The sequence below is a fragment of the Scomber scombrus genome, chromosome 9, assembly GCF_963691925.1.
Source record: "Scomber scombrus chromosome 9, fScoSco1.1, whole genome shotgun sequence".
NCBI lineage: Eukaryota > Metazoa > Chordata > Actinopteri > Scombriformes > Scombridae > Scomber > Scomber scombrus.
The window spans coordinates 19,562,941-19,581,355 of record NC_084978.1 but is presented as its reverse complement, the minus strand read 5'-3'; the positions used below and the strand labels follow the sequence as shown (position 1 = coordinate 19,581,355).

Here is an 18,415-nt window from a genome sequence, read left to right as displayed (position 1 = left end):
AGGAAGCTGCTTCTTTGTGTAATATGCTCTGCATTTGTCAGCACCACAGTGGATCTGCGGTGATGGGTCCTACGTTTGCAGGAAGCCCTCGTGCGCATGCGCGATCAGTGCATCCTGTTGTACTCAATTTTTTTCCAGGCGAAAATGGCTGCCTCTCTCATCTTAACCTCTGTCTAAAGGATTAAATGATTATAAAATTGCCATCAGAAATCGCAGTCCCGCTTCGAGTCAGTGGACATGGACACCAGGGCGTAGTTTGAGCGGCGCCATCACAAAGATGTTGCGGCTGTCAGAGAAGAAAAATGTATGCGATACGAAATTAACCCTTTCCAGTCCAACATCCACCAACAAATGAGGTACGAACTATGCATTTTACCTTCTTAAAATGGTCGGGCATATTAGCAGCAAATACTAAAATGTATTTTGTGTATGCAGTGTTTATTTGGAGACTAACTGCACTACGATGCCAAGACAAAGCCAGGTTAACTTAAGTGTTGCAAAATTAAAAGGCCTCTTCCACAAAAAGAAAGCATAAATTGTTCCTCAGGGGTTTTGTGCTTGTTGGTGTGTGTAATTTTCAGTTTCTTCACCTCATGTTTTTAATTTCTCTGCAACCCAACAGAAAATGATGCATCAAGTGACCAGCAGCAGCAGTGACTACTGTATGAGTGGACTGGCAGAGGACTGTCATCCAGCCAGCCACTTTGATCTGTGCAGCACACAATCCAACAAATTCTACCCCACACCTACAAACCCTGCTTTGCAGCTTTCCCTCGCCGGCCTGGGCCCTTTGCCACAGAGCATGCACAAAGTCATGACATGTCAAATGCAAGAGACCCAGAATGACTTTCAGCCTCAGACAGTTAAAATCAGGGGCAGTGAGGCTCCAGGGGCGGATGGCTCTAAGAAAAAGAAAGGCATCGTGAAGTCTGGGAGGAGAGGGAGGCCATCGGGGACCACAAAGTCAGCTGGATATCGTACAAGTACTGGACGTCCACTTGGGACCACAAGAGCAGCTGGCTTTAAAACCAGTCCAGGGAGGCCCCTTGGTACCACCAAAGCAGCTGGGTACAAGGTCAGCCCCGGCAGGCCACCCGGCAGCATCAAGAGTCTAGCTCGGCTCAAAAAGCTGGATTTTGGTTGTGACGGCAGCAAGAAACTAGACTTTAGCAACTGCAGCGGCCCCAAGAAACTGGACTTCACTAGCTGTGATGTTCCACCTTTTCCCTACACCATGATGGAGAAAACAGTCCTCTGTGAGCCTGATGGAAAAGCAGATGAAACCGGCGAATAGCGTTGCAGCTTTTTCCGCAGTGCTTGAAAAACATTTGAGTGCATGAACAAGAGGATGCTGAGTAAAACATTTCTCTCAAACGTGGGAAGAAAGAACTTCTTGTTATTTACAAATGGCTCCAAGTTATATTGTACAGTGTTTGACATTCTCCCATAATAAATGATGGAAATGACTCCTATGTAGAAGTACGTTAATCCTGTTTCGCAGAGATGCATGCATATGAATTAACCACACCAATCAGCAAGCGTATTGATCAGTTTGTGGTTCAAACCTCACAGAGGAGTGGATCTTTTTCCCCTCAGTCGTTTGTTTCTGAGATGTGACACGTTCTCTTACCCTGCTTTAACATTTCTATGACCAGGTCCTTGTGATATTTTCTACATTTATAAAAGTCGCATTTTAGTATAAATAGCCACATCAGCTATTCCTGAGCATATGTGAATGTGTAGTTGTCCTTTCTGTGTCGTCCAGTGCTATGTGTTTCATTTTTAAAAAATATTATCCTGCATCATACCTTAAAACCTTAAATGGGAGCACTGTGTTACACTTTTGATCCGCTTGAACTGGTTTACTCAATGCACAATCTCCTTTTGAACACAGTATTTGTTATTTCTGCACTTTGTGAATGCAGTTTTGATCATGTATTGTAACAGCCTCTTTTTGTCCTCAAACTCACTTGTATGTTGTGCTGTTCATTAGAAGACGAAAAAAGACAGAAAAATGCTTTGTTGACTGTAATAGACGCTAATGTGCCGTATGTAAAACCAAAATAAAAATAAATTGTCTTTTACACACAACGTCCTCATATTTAACGCATGCAATTCTCCCTGTGGACACAAGAGGGCCCGTGTCCCCAGACTTAAGTAATCACCTTGTAATAATACCTCCATTTACTCTCAGTTAAATTAAATTACGACGCACTTACATTCATTTGATCACTTTTTATACACGACATAAGAACAGAATCGGTTATAAATAACAAAGGGGTCAAACTTTGATGTAAACGCAAGGTTGTTGATCCATTGGGGTGGGTGAATAAGTTACTTGACATATCAATGTGGTGTTTCTACCGGATCACTCACCAAAAAAGGTTGCGAAAATAAATTTAGATGACTCAGGCCGCAACCCTGACGGTATTCAAAAATATCTGTGCAGAGAGGTAAGTTCCCCTACTGAGAAGTCGGCGTGTGACTGTATGGTCTTTGTTTGATCTTCAAGGGCTGGCCCACTGCAGCGAGCCTATTGTGCTCTCTGTAAGTTTGCGCGTATATGGATGTGGATCAATTTGATTTACGCACTCAATCCTTATTAGTGTCATGTAAGGGCAAGTTGGAAGACGACCACTGGCGGTTTTATCCGAGCGAAACCCGACTCTCATGAAGGTTTAAAGCCCGTGACTCCTTCTTTATCTTCTTTTCCTCGGCGCCTAGCGGCCTGTTTCCTCATGTCAGAGGACTCTGTTGAGAGGCAACATGGCGCACAGACTTTGGTTTGACCGGAGAGGCCGTGTGGCTGTTTGCGCACTGCAATCATTTTGGTTTTCTCGATTTTCCTGCCGATGCACGCACAGGCCCAGACCAGGCAGCAGATTCTCCCTCACAAACAATGGGGCAGATGCGCAGAAATAGAGCAAATCTCTTAACACCAGGTCATTCATTCATTCTTGATTATTATACCATATATTGTTTATTATAATACCAGTATAATCACAAACTTCACCTGGATGTGCATACGCGTGCGTGTGTGTGTACGTGCGTGCTTGTAGTGTGCGTGTGTGTGTGGAGGGTGAGTGTCACGGCCCTCTGCAGACGGGGGGTTGGGTAGCAGTACCGATTGGTTGCTGCTCACTACAGTCAGTCTGGGCTTGTTTTAACATAACCAGGGGCACTTCGACAGCAGGCAAAAAAAAAAAAAAAACAACATGTAAGCTGCTGTGGCTGCTCGGGGACCGGTAATGGCACACTGAGTTTCGCCGCTGTGTGATGTTGCAGCGGAATGGAGATTTACTTGTTATTTTGTATCTAAGGTGACAGTTTTTTAGAGGGCCGCCGCTGATGAGGCGATGAAGTGCAGAGAATGAGAGCTGTGCCTTGGCCTACTATTAGTGCTGCTGCAGCTGGGATTGTGCAGATCCGCTTTCACAAACCGAGAAAAACACTCGCTTTGTGCCACATTATCAAACATCCGCTGTTGGTTTCACGGTGACCGACCTCCAAATGGTGAGTTTTTTCGCGTTTTCCCACGTGTTGATAGTGTTGTGAACTTAGTCCCGATCAGACCTTTTTTGTGAGTTAATAGTAGCTTCCTATGTCGGTGTGTGGCTGTATAGCTTGTTTGTGTGAGCCACTCAATGTGTTTCTGTGATGGCTCAGTGTCACCACCTCTACTACAGCCTGAGCGCTCCTCCATTGACTGTACTAGTCAGCGATCGCCATGACCCACAGTCATCAGACAAAGCGATACTATTTTCTGATAGTTTGTGAATGAAATGTGGGGACGGAGCGGGCCAGCGATTGTGTCTTATGTTTTGCCTTGTGTCGTACGACCGGCCTCTACTATGGAGGCCATGCAATGTCGGCTTATTAGTGTGAGTGTGTATCTGTGTGTGCACTCTCCATGGCTGGTACCCTTTATAGGCTTGCGTCGGACTGGATTTGGCTTTGACTCTATTTCCACAATGTTTTTATTTGCCTGCCAGCATGTCTGATTGTTTTATACAGTGTACAAACCTTAATAACACCTACAGATAACAGTTAATGAGAAACTTAAACTGCACATTTGACTGGTCTAATCTGCCTCTTTTTTTGTTTGACAGGATAGAGCCATGACAACATGAGTCAGTCATACAGACCGGCCGTTAGGGTAAGCTCAGTGTTTGGCTCAGGCCAGCCAGAGCTGAGGCCCCGCAATGGCCTTATGAGCACTTCCTTTGGAAACCAATGTGGCATTGTGAAGCGAGGGTCAGAACAACCATCAGTGCAACTGCCATCCTCCAGTCTCAAACATTCAGCTGTACATTACAATCAGCCAGACCGATCTCTCTGTTATAGCCCACTCAGGAGGCTGAAGGGCCGCAACACTGTGGTCAACAGGCCTGACCAAGAGAGGGACCTCCATCCTACAAACCACTTGCACTGTGCAAGTCCAATCAGTGACGATGATGAGTTTGAGGCTCCGTCTGTACAACTGCCTCCTTCTCCAGGCAATGATGACATGGGGCCTTTTGAGACTCTGCAGGACGTTAACAGAAATGGCTTCTCCCCTCACAGTCCTGACAGCCTGGAACGCTGTTCTCCCATCCCCAATGGTTGCTTGCATTTTGAGTCAACACTGTTGGACAGCAGTGACATTAAGGAGGAGGACGAGGAGGGGGAGCAAGATAGTGATGAGGACCTGATGCCTTTTCACCATTCCTCAAAGTTGAGGCGGGGGCGAACTACTACTGACTGTAAGACCACATGCAGCTCAGTGGTGGACAAACGAACTGTCTTTAATCTGATGTCTAAAACTATATCTGAACTCAACCCTACACTAAGCCCCAGCGCACTGCCAGAATTCACTATGAAAGATGGATGGAGCATGGATGAGGAATCAGACAGTGATGGTGAACTTACTTCTCTTGTTGACCCTGGACTTATTTCACCAGCTGGCACCAACTCTAATGTGAGTCTGCAACACCAGGGATAACCTCAGTAATACCAGGGCTACATGATGTTGTCAAGTTTTATCTATTTTATGTATTTCCTTGGAGAAAATCAGATCAGTAGGGGTGCTCATGCATGAAAATATAATGTTATATGTGTAGTGTGTGCGTATATATATTTGTGTGTGTGTATCTATCTATCTATCTATATATATGTGTGTATATATATATATATATATATATGTGTGTGTTTGTGTGTGTATATGTATATATGTGTGTGTGTGTGTATATACATATATATATATATATATATATATATATATATATATATATATATATATATATATATATTAACACCTGCATAGCCATAGACCCGTGATTATACCATTATAAGTATAATTTCATTATCTATATGGAAATGCACAGAACAATAGATAATGGGTTAAAACCAACAAAACACAATACAGACAGCAGAGGATATTACTGCATGCAAAAGTATTGGGATGTAATTGTATTTTTGAATGTGTTATTACCCAGGATGTCTGTTCAATCATGACAGATACTCATTTGTTTATTTTCATTGTCCTGGTTAGTCCAACAGCCCAAAGAAAAAGCCTCTCCCTACAGTGAAATACATGGAAGGTGACTTGGTTTGGGCTAAATTCAACAGGCGGCCCTGGTGGCCCTGCTATATCACCACTGATTCAGACCATGGGATCCACACTAAGATGAAAGGTGAGGTTTCATTCATAAAGAGTAGTTGATGTGACAGGGTTTGATTTTTAACATGGATTTTATAATAAATTTGTTTCCCACATTTTGAACTCTAACTGCCAGGTTAACACCAACTAATAGGATTACACTGAGTGTGTAAGGTCATTAACAAACTGACCATATATTTTTGTTGTTGTTGTTGTTGTTGTTGTTTCAGTGCCCAGTCCACGTCCTTGTCGGATGTATTTCCTGGAAACTATTGGTGAGATTGTAGAGAGTGCTTGGGTCCCTGGGAATGCCATTCTTCCTTTTGAAGGAGGCCATCAGTTTGAAGACCTTCCGGTGCTGAGACGGAGAGGGAAGCAGAAGGATAAAGACTACAAGTATACGGTAAAGTGATAAGATGACTTAAAAATGATTATACAGTCTTTTAATAATATTATTTGAATTTTTACACTTGCTCATTAAATTGACCTTTTAAACTATAGAACATTGTTTACACTGAACATTTGCAAATTCGTAGTCAATATACTGTACAATATTGTTTAAACTCAACAGCTCTTTCACCTGGAATTTATTTTGACTATATTTACTAGGGATGCACCGAAAATTCGGCCACCGAAAATCTTCGGCCGAAAATGGCCCAAAAGCGCATTTTCGGTTTTCGGCCGAAATACTTTTATCACAGAAACAACACGGCCGAAACAGCTAACTAAAGAGATCAGCTCCTCTGATGCATCTGTAGCAGACGTTATTCCTTTTAATTGCATCACTGAAGTGTAGTTCACTCTTAGAGTCTGTGAGCACACGTTTCACTGAGATCTATCTGGATCCTCTGCACTTCATTGCGACTGTACTTGATCCACGTTATAAAGATCATTACTTGGATGTGGGATTAAAGCAGCGCGCACGAGAAATGATCCGGGCCGCGATGGATGCGGAGAACCCACTTAGAGACGGAGAAGCGCACAGCACAGTAGAAGGTGTGTGTGTGTATGTGTGACTATAAATGCAGCGTGTGTGAGAGTAAAGCGTGCTTATAGCTCTGTGTTGCTGCTTATTAGACCTACACCGATCGCAACCCTCCACCAAGTGTAACACTAAGTGTTATTTTTAACTTAAATTAATTTTATATTGTGCATTGTTGTAATGTCATTGCTAAATAAATATTTTCATACTTTTGTAATTGATTTATTCTTTGAATTGCAATGCCTTGATTTTAGTGAGGTTAGTACACAGTCATAGCCATAAATGCAATGGTACTAATAATTGGCATAATAATTTCTTTCGGTGTTTCGGTTTTCGGTTTTCGGCCTTGGTTTCCTCATTTTCATTTCGGTGCATCCCTAATATTTACTATATTTTATTTTTGAATTATATAATATTATCTCCAATATTTATATCACCCATCTTTTGTGGTAGTTGTATTTTCTGTTATGTACCACAACACAAGAGCAAATTCCTTGTTTGTGCAAACCTTGGCAATAAACCTGTTTCTGATTCTGATCTTATTTCTGTTTTTGGCAGATACCCAAAAGTTTACTGACTGCATGGAAAGTCAGTGTGACAGAAGCAGAGCGTTTGCTCCCTAGTCGACAACGGGATGCTGAGAGCGAGCTTACAATATCTGTCAATGGAGAGGAGCGTGTACCCAGCCCACTCCCTACTGTAAAGCCACAGGAGGCCAGCCCTATCCCTGTGTCACCCAATATGGCCCCCAATGGAAATGAGCAACATCCCATCAAAAACTCTGCAGCAGTTCAGACCAATAAGAACAAAGCTTGTAAGAAGAAAAAGAAATGTTTGTCAGACATATTTGGTCATATAGTTGGTGGATCAAAGGAGTCATCTACCATCATGAACACTGTGGACCAGTTTCATACAACAACTCGTGCACTGAAAGAAGAGCCAACGGACTCACCGTATGCAGACCTGGATACAGTTCCAACGCTGCATCGTCCTAAACGCACAGCGATGTCCCCAAAACAGGATATAGACAGAGCGGTCAGAAAAGAGCAGGCTTCAACTAAAGTCAAAACAAAGTTTACTGAAAAAGTGAAGCATCCTACAGATTTCCATGATTCCTCAGGTGTTGAAACAAATAAGTGGACATCTAATGATACACATTCTAAACAGAGTTTGGGCAGCTGTAATGAATTGTTGTACAGTTCAGCTAAAAAGCACTCTCTAAGTCTTCCTGCCAGCAGCCGTCTTATAACGAGGGCCTTAAAAGCGGAGGAAGACACAGATTTCAAAGATGCACTGGCCACAAGCCAAATCTCAACCAATGCCCACACTGATGATTGTCCTGATAATACAGCTACTAAAGATGCTCCCATTAAAAGTGATATGTATCCCAGCTGGGAATCACCCACCAATGCGTCATCCTCTGCAAATCACAGCTCTCCAAAGAGGCGTGCAAGGAAGCCGGATAAGAAACAAATTCGTAATGGCTCATTGATAAAGTCTAAAAGTGTATCCAGTGTGCAGCCGGTTAAAATCAAGACAGAGAACGTTGTCCCAGATCTATCATCTTCATCACCCTCCTCATCACTGTCTCCCATGGATGCTTTCCAGGATGTCAAGGAACTAATGTTTAAATCTGTTGTGAAGGAGGACAACAGTGACTCGGAGTTAACTGCGTTTCGTCCTGATTCCAATTATAAATTCAGCACCTTCCTCATGCTCCTGAAAGATATGCATGATACCAGAGAAAAAGAAGGTAAACCCCTGACTCTCCCACCATCACCAGTCCTGATCAAGGAGGAACCCCTGGTCATCCCTTCTTCTACAGGAGATGGTTTTAGTCAAGGGATCAAAACAGAGAATGGCCAGTCAACAAAATCCACAACATCCCGAAATACAGCAGCAAAAAACAGGAATAGGACTAAAACTATCATGACAGCTGACACCTACCGTTGTGAAAATGTTCCTGTTCACACTCAAATTGGCAGCTCAGACAAGCAGCGTAGAAAGCAGAGGCTGCCTGCAAAACTGAAACTCAGCATACCTGGCCTGTCTTCAGACCTGGCTGACTTGGCTTATGGCAGGGAGTTTGTCAGTGGCCACGCTGACTTAGCTGGTCCTGGATCTGGTCCTCCTGTCGCTGCCAATCCCTCGGGCAGCTACCTCGACAAGAATTCAGAATCCACTGTGGCTCCAAAGAAGCGCTGGCAGATGGCTGAGGGCGCTGCTGAGAGAATGGCTGATGTTATGAGTGGGGCATCTGCTGAGATGAATGGGTCTTATGCCATGAGAGCATCCCCAGATTTTGATCTGGGACTTGACAGACAGGCAGAGAATGACTTTTCAGACACAAGCAGCTCAGCCGGTAAGACACAAAATGCTGCTTTTCAGTTTTAGCAAGAACCACAGCTGGTAATATGAGTAAGAAAGTGATGTATATTATGTGTGTTGACACAGGAAATTCAGAGAACAAACGACTCCGCAAACCTACTAAAAGGCTGCTGGAGTCAACTGAGGAGTATGAACAAATATTTGCTCCAAAAAAGAAATCAAAGAGAAACGCCTCAGAGACTTCCAAAATGGTAAGAGGTTCTTTATTTTGGCCCCATAGAGTACAAACACAAGTGCACCGAAATTACTGATGGAAAATCAATATGAATAAATATAAAGAAAAATGGTAAACATCCAGGGGAGTTTACTGTTCATTGTGCATGCTATATAATGTATCTCCAAGGTCCCACTGAGAAAATTCTAAATTCTTTACATGTATAAAAATGTAATGCTGCAGTCATTTTTATATGAAGATATAGAACTTATCTAGCAGATTCAGTGGACCTCATAGTATTTTCCAGAGACCAAATTAAATTCATCGTGTGAATTGCTTTGAAATATGAATTTAGTTTGGAAATAAATGGTATAATTACACATTATAATAATTGCACCATGGTAAGTATGTCTACACAAATAGATGTGATTCCTTTTTTATGATAGATTATGAAAATATAGTTACTTTTTTTCTAGTAATGGTAAAATATAATTTAAACTTGTTAATTTGTAGTCTTTAATAACACACCCAGTGTGTAATATTCATAACTACATACACTAGTTGATGTATTGTGCTTTGTTTGCATGTGTGCCACTCAGATTTCTGGTATAACCAGTGAAAATGTTATGCAGGAGACATCAGGGATGACGGCACTCCAAGATCTCAGCAGTACATTGGGGACTGTTACCTCAACCTCCACCTCAGCCTCGTCTCCTGTAGAGCCCTCTGAGGCTCCATCAGTACTGGAACGTAGCCCATCTCAGGATGAACTTTCTCCTGCAGCACCCTCAGTATCCCCAGCCACTACACAACCTTCCCTTAACACAGAGACTGCAGAAGAAACTGATCTACCTCCTGAATCTGGTAAGTAAATCATTGTTTAAAATATTATGTTTACTCAAGTATCAACCGTCCTGCTGTATGATATCACATAGATTTGTGTTGCTGGACAAAATATTACATAATTGAGTTATTTTGACCTTAGGCATGGGGTTAATTAACCAAGAAAGAAAGAGGCCAAGGAAGCTGTCACACAGGGTGCTGGAATGTACCATAGAAGAAGTTTCTGTTGCTCCTACAAAGAAGAAGGTATGTCGTGACTGAGAAGGCAGCGAGCTGTGTGTGGGGAAACAAATGCATAAATATTCTAGTTAATATTTTGGAAATGTTTTGAACATATTTCTTTATTTTCACAATTTATTTCTTTGACTTCTAGCAGCCAAATCGACACAGTGGAGTTACCTCAGAGCAGAAGGTGTTAGCCAAGAACACTCAGGTACTACACAAGCTCAAAGAAAATTCCCAGTAGAAACAAAATGATGCTAAAAGCAATGTAAAGACAATAACATCTTGTTTTGGACAGGTTGGATCCATAAAGAAAGAAAAGCCTGTACCCAGCACATCCTCTATCCCTGCTGCTGCCCCTCAGAACTCGGAGGACAAAGATGTCCTCAGGGCTCTCACTCCAAACAGACCTCCCAGCCCTCAAGGATGTAAGACCCCCAAGCAGGAGGCAGAGGTTGAAGCCTGCAGCACTGAGGAGAAGCAAAACACTGGAACACTAACTCCCAAACTTGAGGTGTGCATGTTGTCATTTGTCATACGTCAAAGAGGAAGAAAACAGTCTTGCATCAATGAGTATCAGCTTGCTTAAATAACGACAACCATTACATTATCTCTGTAGGCGCTGTCTGTTGGTTTGAATGACAGCCTCTCGTTGCCGCAGGATGTAAAAGGGAAAATAGGAGCCGCATGCTTAAAGGAGAACGTCTGTCAGGTGAGATGATCTACCACAAAGTATATTTGACTTTGTATGGGTGGGTCACAGACACATCCATCATTTAGTATGTCTCTTAATTGTGTATTTGTGTGTATGTTTCCACAGGTGTGTGAGAGGGCAGGAGACCTGCTGGTGTGTGAAGGCCACTGCTATGGAGCTTATCACCCACAGTGTATCGGCCCGTCGGTGGCTCCCAAGGGGAAATTCCTCTGTCAAGAATGCAAGACTGGTGGGTACAACTTGTGTTTGACAAAGATGCGAAAGCAATAAAACACGATCCCTACCTACCAAAGTTGACGAAAAACATTAGAAGAGTTGACTGAATTTTTCATTCCTTTCAGGTGCTCACACATGTTTTGTGTGCAAGAAGTCTAGCGGAGGGATAAAGAGATGTATGATACCATTGTGCGGGAAGTTCTACCATACAGACTGTATATTGGCCTTCTCAGCCACTCAGCCACATAACAACAAAGGCTTCCGCTGCCCTCTGCATGTTTGTCTCACCTGCCACATCACAAATCCTCTTAACATCTGCAGCTCTAAAGGTAAGCTCCACTGTTGCTCTATTGAACCACATAATATGATGAATCCGATGTGTTACAAACTCCCGATTTATCGAGCTGAGATCTGGGAACTGTGCCACCAGTATCATTGGTGTAGATTCACTGTCTCTGTGACTGAAAGACAAGTCACTGTAATATTCCCAGGGACATCTTAAAATGGTGCTTTATCCTCGTGTATCTACTTGACAATGGGTATATTGTTCCCGTGATATGATACACCTCTTAAGCACTAAAGGTGTTCAATGAGCTTCACCTCATTGTTCCAACCTGTCAGTCATGGAGCCCATCAAGGTGTTGTTTTGCCAAAGTTTTAAAAATGGCATTATTGCATTGTTCTGACTTTCTGCAGGCCATTTTTGGTTATTTTCATGTACTTGTTAGTTAAAAAATCATTAACCTTTGTTTTCTAGACTCATTATTTTTGAGTTTGTAGTCTCATGACTACTATTGTCAGAATTTGTTTAGATGATTGACAGACTCACTGTCTGGAGCAGTGATCTGTTTGTGTAAACCATAATGCCATAAATATCAGTGCCAGAAGTTTTTAATATCTTTGAAACAGAACTTGATGGTGCAATATAAATATGTGAGTTACCTTGAGTAACAAGAGATGTTTTTAGCTCTATTTTTTTTTTTTTTTGGAAAAATATAGCAGATGATTTAGTCTCAGTTTACCATATATTAGTTATACTTGGCACATTTAAATGATTTTTTTTGTGCAATAGATTTTTATAATCCTGAATCCTAGAACTAAACATGCTTGATCAGCGTAAAAAGTAAAAAGAGAAGAAAACTGGTGGATGCTTTTGAAGCTCTGTATAAAGCGTTCAGTGAACTTAGAGCACTGTGTGTTGTGAAGTTATAACAAAACTTAAATTAAAATTCTAGATGTGTTTAGTGGATTAAAGAGATTAAGTGGTTTTTGTTGTTGTGTATTTTGTCGCAGGTCGCTTGGCTCGATGTGTGCGCTGCCCTGTGGCCTATCATGCCAATGACAATTGCATGGCAGCAGGCAGCGTGGTGCTGGCAAACAACAGTTTCCTCTGTCCAAACCACTTCACTCCCCGCAAGGGCTGTAAGAACCATGAACACATCAACGTTAGCTGGTGCTTCGTCTGCTCTGAAGGTGAGTCTGGTCATGATTCATGATTATTACCGGTGCCATCTAATCACTTATACTACTAAGACCATATATACATGGGTGACAAATTAAAGGAAAAACCAACATGAAGTGTCTTAGTAAGGTTTTGGGCCACCACGTTGCGCCAGAACAGCTTCTGTGCACCTTGGCATTGATTGCACCCCTTGTGCCCTATGGATGGGGGCATTGCCATCCTGGAAGAGATCACTCCCATCAGGATAGAAATGTTTCATGATAGGATAAAGGCGATCACTCAGAATAATTTTGTATTGATCTGCAGTAACCCTTCTCTCTAAGTGGACAAGTGGACCCAAACCATACCAGAAAAATGCCCCCCACACCACTGGATCCCCTCACTTATAGGGGTCGAGCATTCAGTGACCATATCACTGTTTTCCACATCGTAGACTCTTTGCCTGTGGTTGTTGCACCGCTGAACTCTCGAATGTGTATTCATTTTTGTAATTAGGGGTTTATACTCTTCAACCCTACTATAATATCCCTCTTTATGTAATTGTCGACGGACTGTTCTTGCTGACACAGTCTGATCATGTCCTGTATTTACATTCTCACCTCAGAGTATTATGATCATCTAATGTGTGCTGTCGGACACAATTTCTGACCCCATTTACTAATGTCTTTCCCACAGATCTGAATGCAGATGTCACTTTAGTTATTATTCCTATTGAAACAGCAGCCATTTGAGCAGTCTTTGTAACTGAAGCTCCTGACATCTGTGTTCCAACAAACAACCCTGTTTCAAAGTCACTTAGATCTTTTCCTCTTGCCATGTTGATACAAAGTTGGAATTCATTCAGTGCACCTGTGTGCAGCATCTGCATTTGTTATGTTTCTCCACTCATTTATTCAGGTTATTCTTTAATTTGTTGGCCGTTAAGTTGCACTACTTTCACACCGTCTATATGTTACAAATGTTAATACCAGATATCTACCAGAAAGTGAACATGAATGTGTAAAGTTTTATTGACTGATCAGATGAGATAAGATATTTTTTAGACATTACTTTGGGATTTGGTACCTTGGTATCTATTTTTTATGATATTTTTCATTTTTAGGCCAAACAATAAACTTACTTAAATAATTTAGACACTAAACGAATTGAAAAAATGTTAGCAGAGCCTGTCTCACTGTGTTTTGCTGTGATTTTTGTAGGGGGCAGTTTGTTGTGCTGTGAAGCTTGTCCTGCTGCTTTCCATCGGGAATGTTTGAATATGGAGATGCCACAGGGCAGCTGGTTCTGCAATGATTGCAAAGCTGGAAAGAAACCTCGTATTAAGGACATACTGTGGGTCAAATGGGGACGTTACAGGTAAGGGCACAACAATTGTTCTTCCCCATACACAACAGCTGAGGAACCCTTATTTGTGCTTCTAAACTATGATCTAACTCTTTAGGTGGTGGCCTGCAGAAGTGTGTCTGGCCAAAGATGTTCCAAATAACATCTTGAGGATGAAACATGAGGTGGGAGAGTTCCCAGTGCAATTTTTTGGCTCCAAAGATTTTGTGTGGACATACCAGGCCAGAGTTTTCCCTTACATGGAGGGTGACACTCACAACATAGAGAAAATGGGCAAAGGTGCAGACGCAGTGTACAAAAAGGGTATGTACTTGAGTTTGTTGATGACACTGAATTTAAAATGAGCTCTCCTTAATTGTAAATTCAATGAAGCTTGTGTTTGTATTTTTAATGGTTTGAGTAAATATCATGTCTGTTGATAGCCCTCACTGAAGCAGCAGAGAGGTTCAAAGAGCTCCAAGCAGAAAGGGAAATGAAGCAGCTTCAGGAGGACAGAAAGAATGACAAAAAACCTCCTCCATACAGGCACATTAGGGTACTGTGTGTCACCAAATACTCATTTGTATTTTTATATTCTGACTGAAGCTAAAATAAAGAATAAATCATTACCCCCTTTATGATTCACAGGTGAACCGGCCAATTGGGAAGGTGCAGATCATTACAGCTGACCTATCAGAGATCCCACGCTGTAACTGTAAGGCATCTGATGAGAACCCGTGCGGCGTCGACTCGGAGTGCATTAATCACATGCTGATGTATGAGTGCCACCCTCAGGTGTGCGCGGCAGGGGAACGATGTCAGAACCAGGCCTTCACAAAGCGCCAGTACACAACTGTGGAGATTTTCAGGACGCTGTCGCGTGGCTGGGGTTTACGTGCTGTGTCTGACATCAAGAAGGTGGGTTGGAAGGAATCGGATCATGACAAATATGTATGAGACTTTACCTCTCATATCTTATCTCTCTTCTGTCTTACCATTATGTCTATTGTTTCTTTTCAGGGAGCTTTTGTGAGTGAATATGTGGGAGAGGTTATCGATGAAGAAGAATGTCGAGCCAGGATCAAACACGCTCAGGAAAACGACATCTGTAACTTCTACATGCTTACACTGGACAAGGTGATTCATAATAATAGTCATTTCTATGTAGTGCAGTGTAGCAACACACTTGGCCTGGTCTGTGCTAACCAGTTTGTATGTTATTCTAGGACCGGATCATTGATGCTGGGCCCAAAGGGAACCAGGCTCGCTTCATGAACCACTGTTGCCAGCCAAACTGTGAGACTCAGAAGTGGACTGTGAACGGGGACACGAGGGTTGGGCTGTTTTCTCTACAAGACATCCCAAAAGGTTCGAGTGACAGGCTACCACTCATTCTGGTATTTTGTATTGTATATTATTGCACAGCAAAGAGCTAATCCAACATGTGCTTTAGGTGAAGAGCTGACTTTCAACTACAACCTGGAGTGTCTTGGCAATGGGAAGACTGCCTGTAAATGTGGAGCACCAAACTGTAGTGGTTTCCTGGGTGTGCGGCCAAAGGTGAAAGCTTAGATTCGAAACATTTTTAGCACTGCTGAACCCATTTTTACCCCTCAGATGATCTTTTGAGCGCCCTTTAAATGTACAGCTTCACTGAATACCTGCTTTGTAACCTTCCTATTTCCTGGACTTGTTTAGAACCAGCCGTCAGCTGAGAAAATGAAACTGAAGGAAGGGAAAAGGAGAGTCCCCATGAAGAAGAAAACCAAGCCAGAACTGATGAAGGAGAGGGAGGACGAGTGCTTCAGCTGTGGTGATGGGGGTCAGATAGTGTCCTGTAAGAAGCCAGGCTGCCCGAAGGTCTATCATGCTGACTGTCTCAACCTGGCTAAGAGGCCTGCAGGCAAGTAAAGGAGGAGGGAAGTCAGGAAGTCCTTTACATATTAGGAGATTAAACAGACTCTTTGTAATTTTAAATGACTGAAGTTGGAGATGCACAAGCAAACTGAATTTAGGGCAGAGACTGACAGTAGTTCTCTAAAGAAGGAGACCTCTGTCTGCTAGAATAGAAAACTTATTATGTTCCCAACAGTTTATATTAGGCAAACGGTTGTGTAATTTAGGTCCAGTTGTGGTGGAAAGTAAAAGTTGAAAAATGTGGGTTCCCTGGTAGCCTGCTGGTTAACCACAATAACCACAACGTCCGCTGTTCAGCTCTGGCTGCAGACCTTTGTTGCATTTCATATTCTTTCTGCCTTTTTTCCCCATGTGTCTCTGAACTATTTGAGCTGAGCTATTGAAAATGAGAGATGGGATTCATACTTAATAAAATGGAAGATTTTAACAAGATACACTTGAGGTTGAATTGCACTAAGTAAATCATAAAATGAACCGATCAGGGTGAAAGTGGACTAAATAGCAAACATTTTAAGAGTACGTTATGAAGTCAATGTTTACATATGAACCAGGTTTATTTAACAAAACAATTATGTTCATGAAAATGTGGTGATAACATGCTGTTAATGAGACACATGTTGTCAAATGTACAGCCAGGTGAAAGGCTGCCTTTGGATTTCCTTAGGATGCTCTCATCTAACATTCTTTAAGAGATTTTCACCTAACCTCTGTGTACTTGATGAGACTGAAGATCTAGTTATGCTGAATAAGGTTATTTGTAATTTTTCATAAACCTCTATTTGGTCAAACATTATACTATTTTCATCTATTTTAATGTAATATAAGCCTTAGCAATGTTTTCTTTCCTGAGTAATGACAGTAATCTTGTCTCCAGGGCGATGGGAGTGTCCGTGGCACCAGTGTGACGTCTGTGGCAAAGAAGCAGCTTCATTCTGTGAAATGTGCCCCAGCTCTTACTGTAAGGAGCATCGTGAAGGCATGCTCTTCATCTCCAAGCTGGATGGCAAGCTGTCCTGCAGTGAGCATGACCCCTGCGGGCCCGACCCACTTGAGCCTGGGGAAATTCGTGAATACGTACCCTCCACAGGGCCCGGGGCCGTTCCTCTTGCTCCCTCTCTGGTCCCAGTCTCCAGAAGAGCCAATTCGGCTTCTGCTCCCATCACCTCCTCTGTCGGTCAAGCTGGGACGGCCAGGCAGGAGCCTCCTCCTCGTCTCTACATCAACACAAAGACTGCTACCTCGAGCTTCATCCCCACCAGCAGGTCTTACGTCACAGACAGGACTGAAGGGAGAGGGTTCTCCACCCCCACCTCCTCCAAGGACGAGAGAGAGGACGAGAGAGAGGAAGGTGAGGTGGAAGACGGGGAGGTGTGTGGGCTAGAGGTAGAAGAGGTGGAAGACGACGACGACGACGAAGATGATGACGATGAAGAAGCAGAGGAGGAAGAGGATGAAATGGAAGAGATGGAGATAGTGGAAGAAGAGGGGGATGAACCGCTGTATGGAGGTGACCTGCTGGAGGAGGAGGAGGAGGAGGATGAGGAGGAGGAGGAGGAGGGAGAGGAGGAGGATGAAGGAGCAGATGTGTATGACACTTGGGGTAATTATGTGGATGAAGATGCTGATGATGGAGAAGTGGAGGGGGAGGACTTGGAGGAGTGGGAGAGAGTGGAAGAGGATGACAAGTGACCATCTGTTCCTTCATAACTACTCAGCTAAAACTCTTCATAAACATTCAAAGGACAAAAACTTTTTTTATTTTGGTACCGACTTGAACGCAACACTGCTTTCACTTTGGTACTACATTGCCTTCTCATCCCCAGACTGCTGAACTGACAGTAGGGATGTGTACTGGTGCTAAGGCTCGAGGACTGATACACTCAGTCTCTTAAACTTCTGTCGATATGTTTATTTGTGTCTGGTGCTGTTATGTTCTTTTGTTTCTTTCTCTCGACATTGTTTACATTTTTGCCTTTTTTTAAAAAAATGTTTGGAATACAAGAAAAAAGAAGCTTCTCCTGACCAAACTGTCACCATTAAGGGCATCTTATGTTACTGTTACTGTCTTAACCTTGTCTTTCTAATTACAAGAGTGGTCATAATAGTTTTCTCACTGGTCCATTTTACTGCTAAACACATTCATACCTGCTTGGTGCTTCTGAGGAAAGCAAAAATAAACCCACTGGAGTCATCAGAACTGAAGATGATTCTTCTCACAACAAAAACAGGCCACTCTTTTTGTAATTTCATCCTTTTTGTCCACCCAGCAGGTAAGTCAGAGTTCAGGTCCAGAGGCACAGAGAATTAAAATAATCTCATGGCATGGTGACGTGTCCTGTGCGTCATGTGTTCAAATGCATCAGAGATATCACTAACATTGCTTCTGCATCCATACTGTCTCGTTTTCCAAGTTAGAATAAAATCAAAGTACTTATTTACTTGGTATCCAGTATTTCATTCCCTCACATCTTGCAGAAGAAATGTTGTCTATATGAGTCAAGGCAATACAGTACATCACAAGGCTTAAGGTGTAAGTTAGCTGCCGCAACCTACCA

At 42.5% G+C, this 18,415-nt stretch overlaps 2 protein-coding genes across 6 annotated transcripts; both read left to right on the top strand.

Moving 5' to 3' along the window:
- Positions 1-5: 5 nt before the first annotated feature.
- Positions 6-2,053, top strand: si:ch1073-44g3.1 (uncharacterized protein LOC797133 homolog). The gene is made up of 2 exons (XM_062425800.1): positions 6-356; positions 623-2,053. Exon 2 carries the CDS (start codon positions 626-628, stop codon positions 1,292-1,294), a length of 669 nt encoding a protein of 222 aa, XP_062281784.1. The 5' UTR covers positions 6-356; positions 623-625; the 3' UTR covers positions 1,295-2,053.
- A 286-nt stretch (positions 2,054-2,339) lies between these two features.
- Positions 2,340-18,275, top strand: nsd1a (nuclear receptor binding SET domain protein 1a). Of its 5 annotated transcripts, none has more exons than XM_062425191.1 (23): positions 2,340-2,453; positions 4,110-4,957; positions 5,531-5,672; positions 5,869-6,041; positions 7,179-8,982; positions 9,075-9,199; positions 9,762-10,026; positions 10,148-10,251; positions 10,379-10,438; positions 10,526-10,741; positions 10,847-10,939; positions 11,048-11,171; positions 11,284-11,487; positions 12,452-12,631; positions 13,820-13,976; positions 14,062-14,267; positions 14,387-14,499; positions 14,592-14,861; positions 14,964-15,080; positions 15,170-15,311; positions 15,397-15,503; positions 15,642-15,846; positions 16,735-18,275. In XM_062425191.1, exons 2-23 carry the CDS (start codon positions 4,127-4,129, stop codon positions 17,547-17,549), a joined length of 6,453 nt encoding a protein of 2,150 aa, XP_062281175.1. In that variant the 5' UTR covers positions 2,340-2,453; positions 4,110-4,126; the 3' UTR covers positions 17,550-18,275. The 5 variants fall into 5 exon arrangements, with proteins under 5 accessions (XP_062281175.1, XP_062281174.1, XP_062281176.1 ...); XM_062425190.1 differs by lacking the exon at positions 2,340-2,453 and adding an exon at positions 2,499-2,547; XM_062425192.1 differs by lacking the exon at positions 2,340-2,453 and adding an exon at positions 3,096-3,513 and having other exon boundaries at positions 4,115-4,957; positions 9,795-10,026.
- The last annotated feature ends 140 nt before the right edge of the window (positions 18,276-18,415 follow it).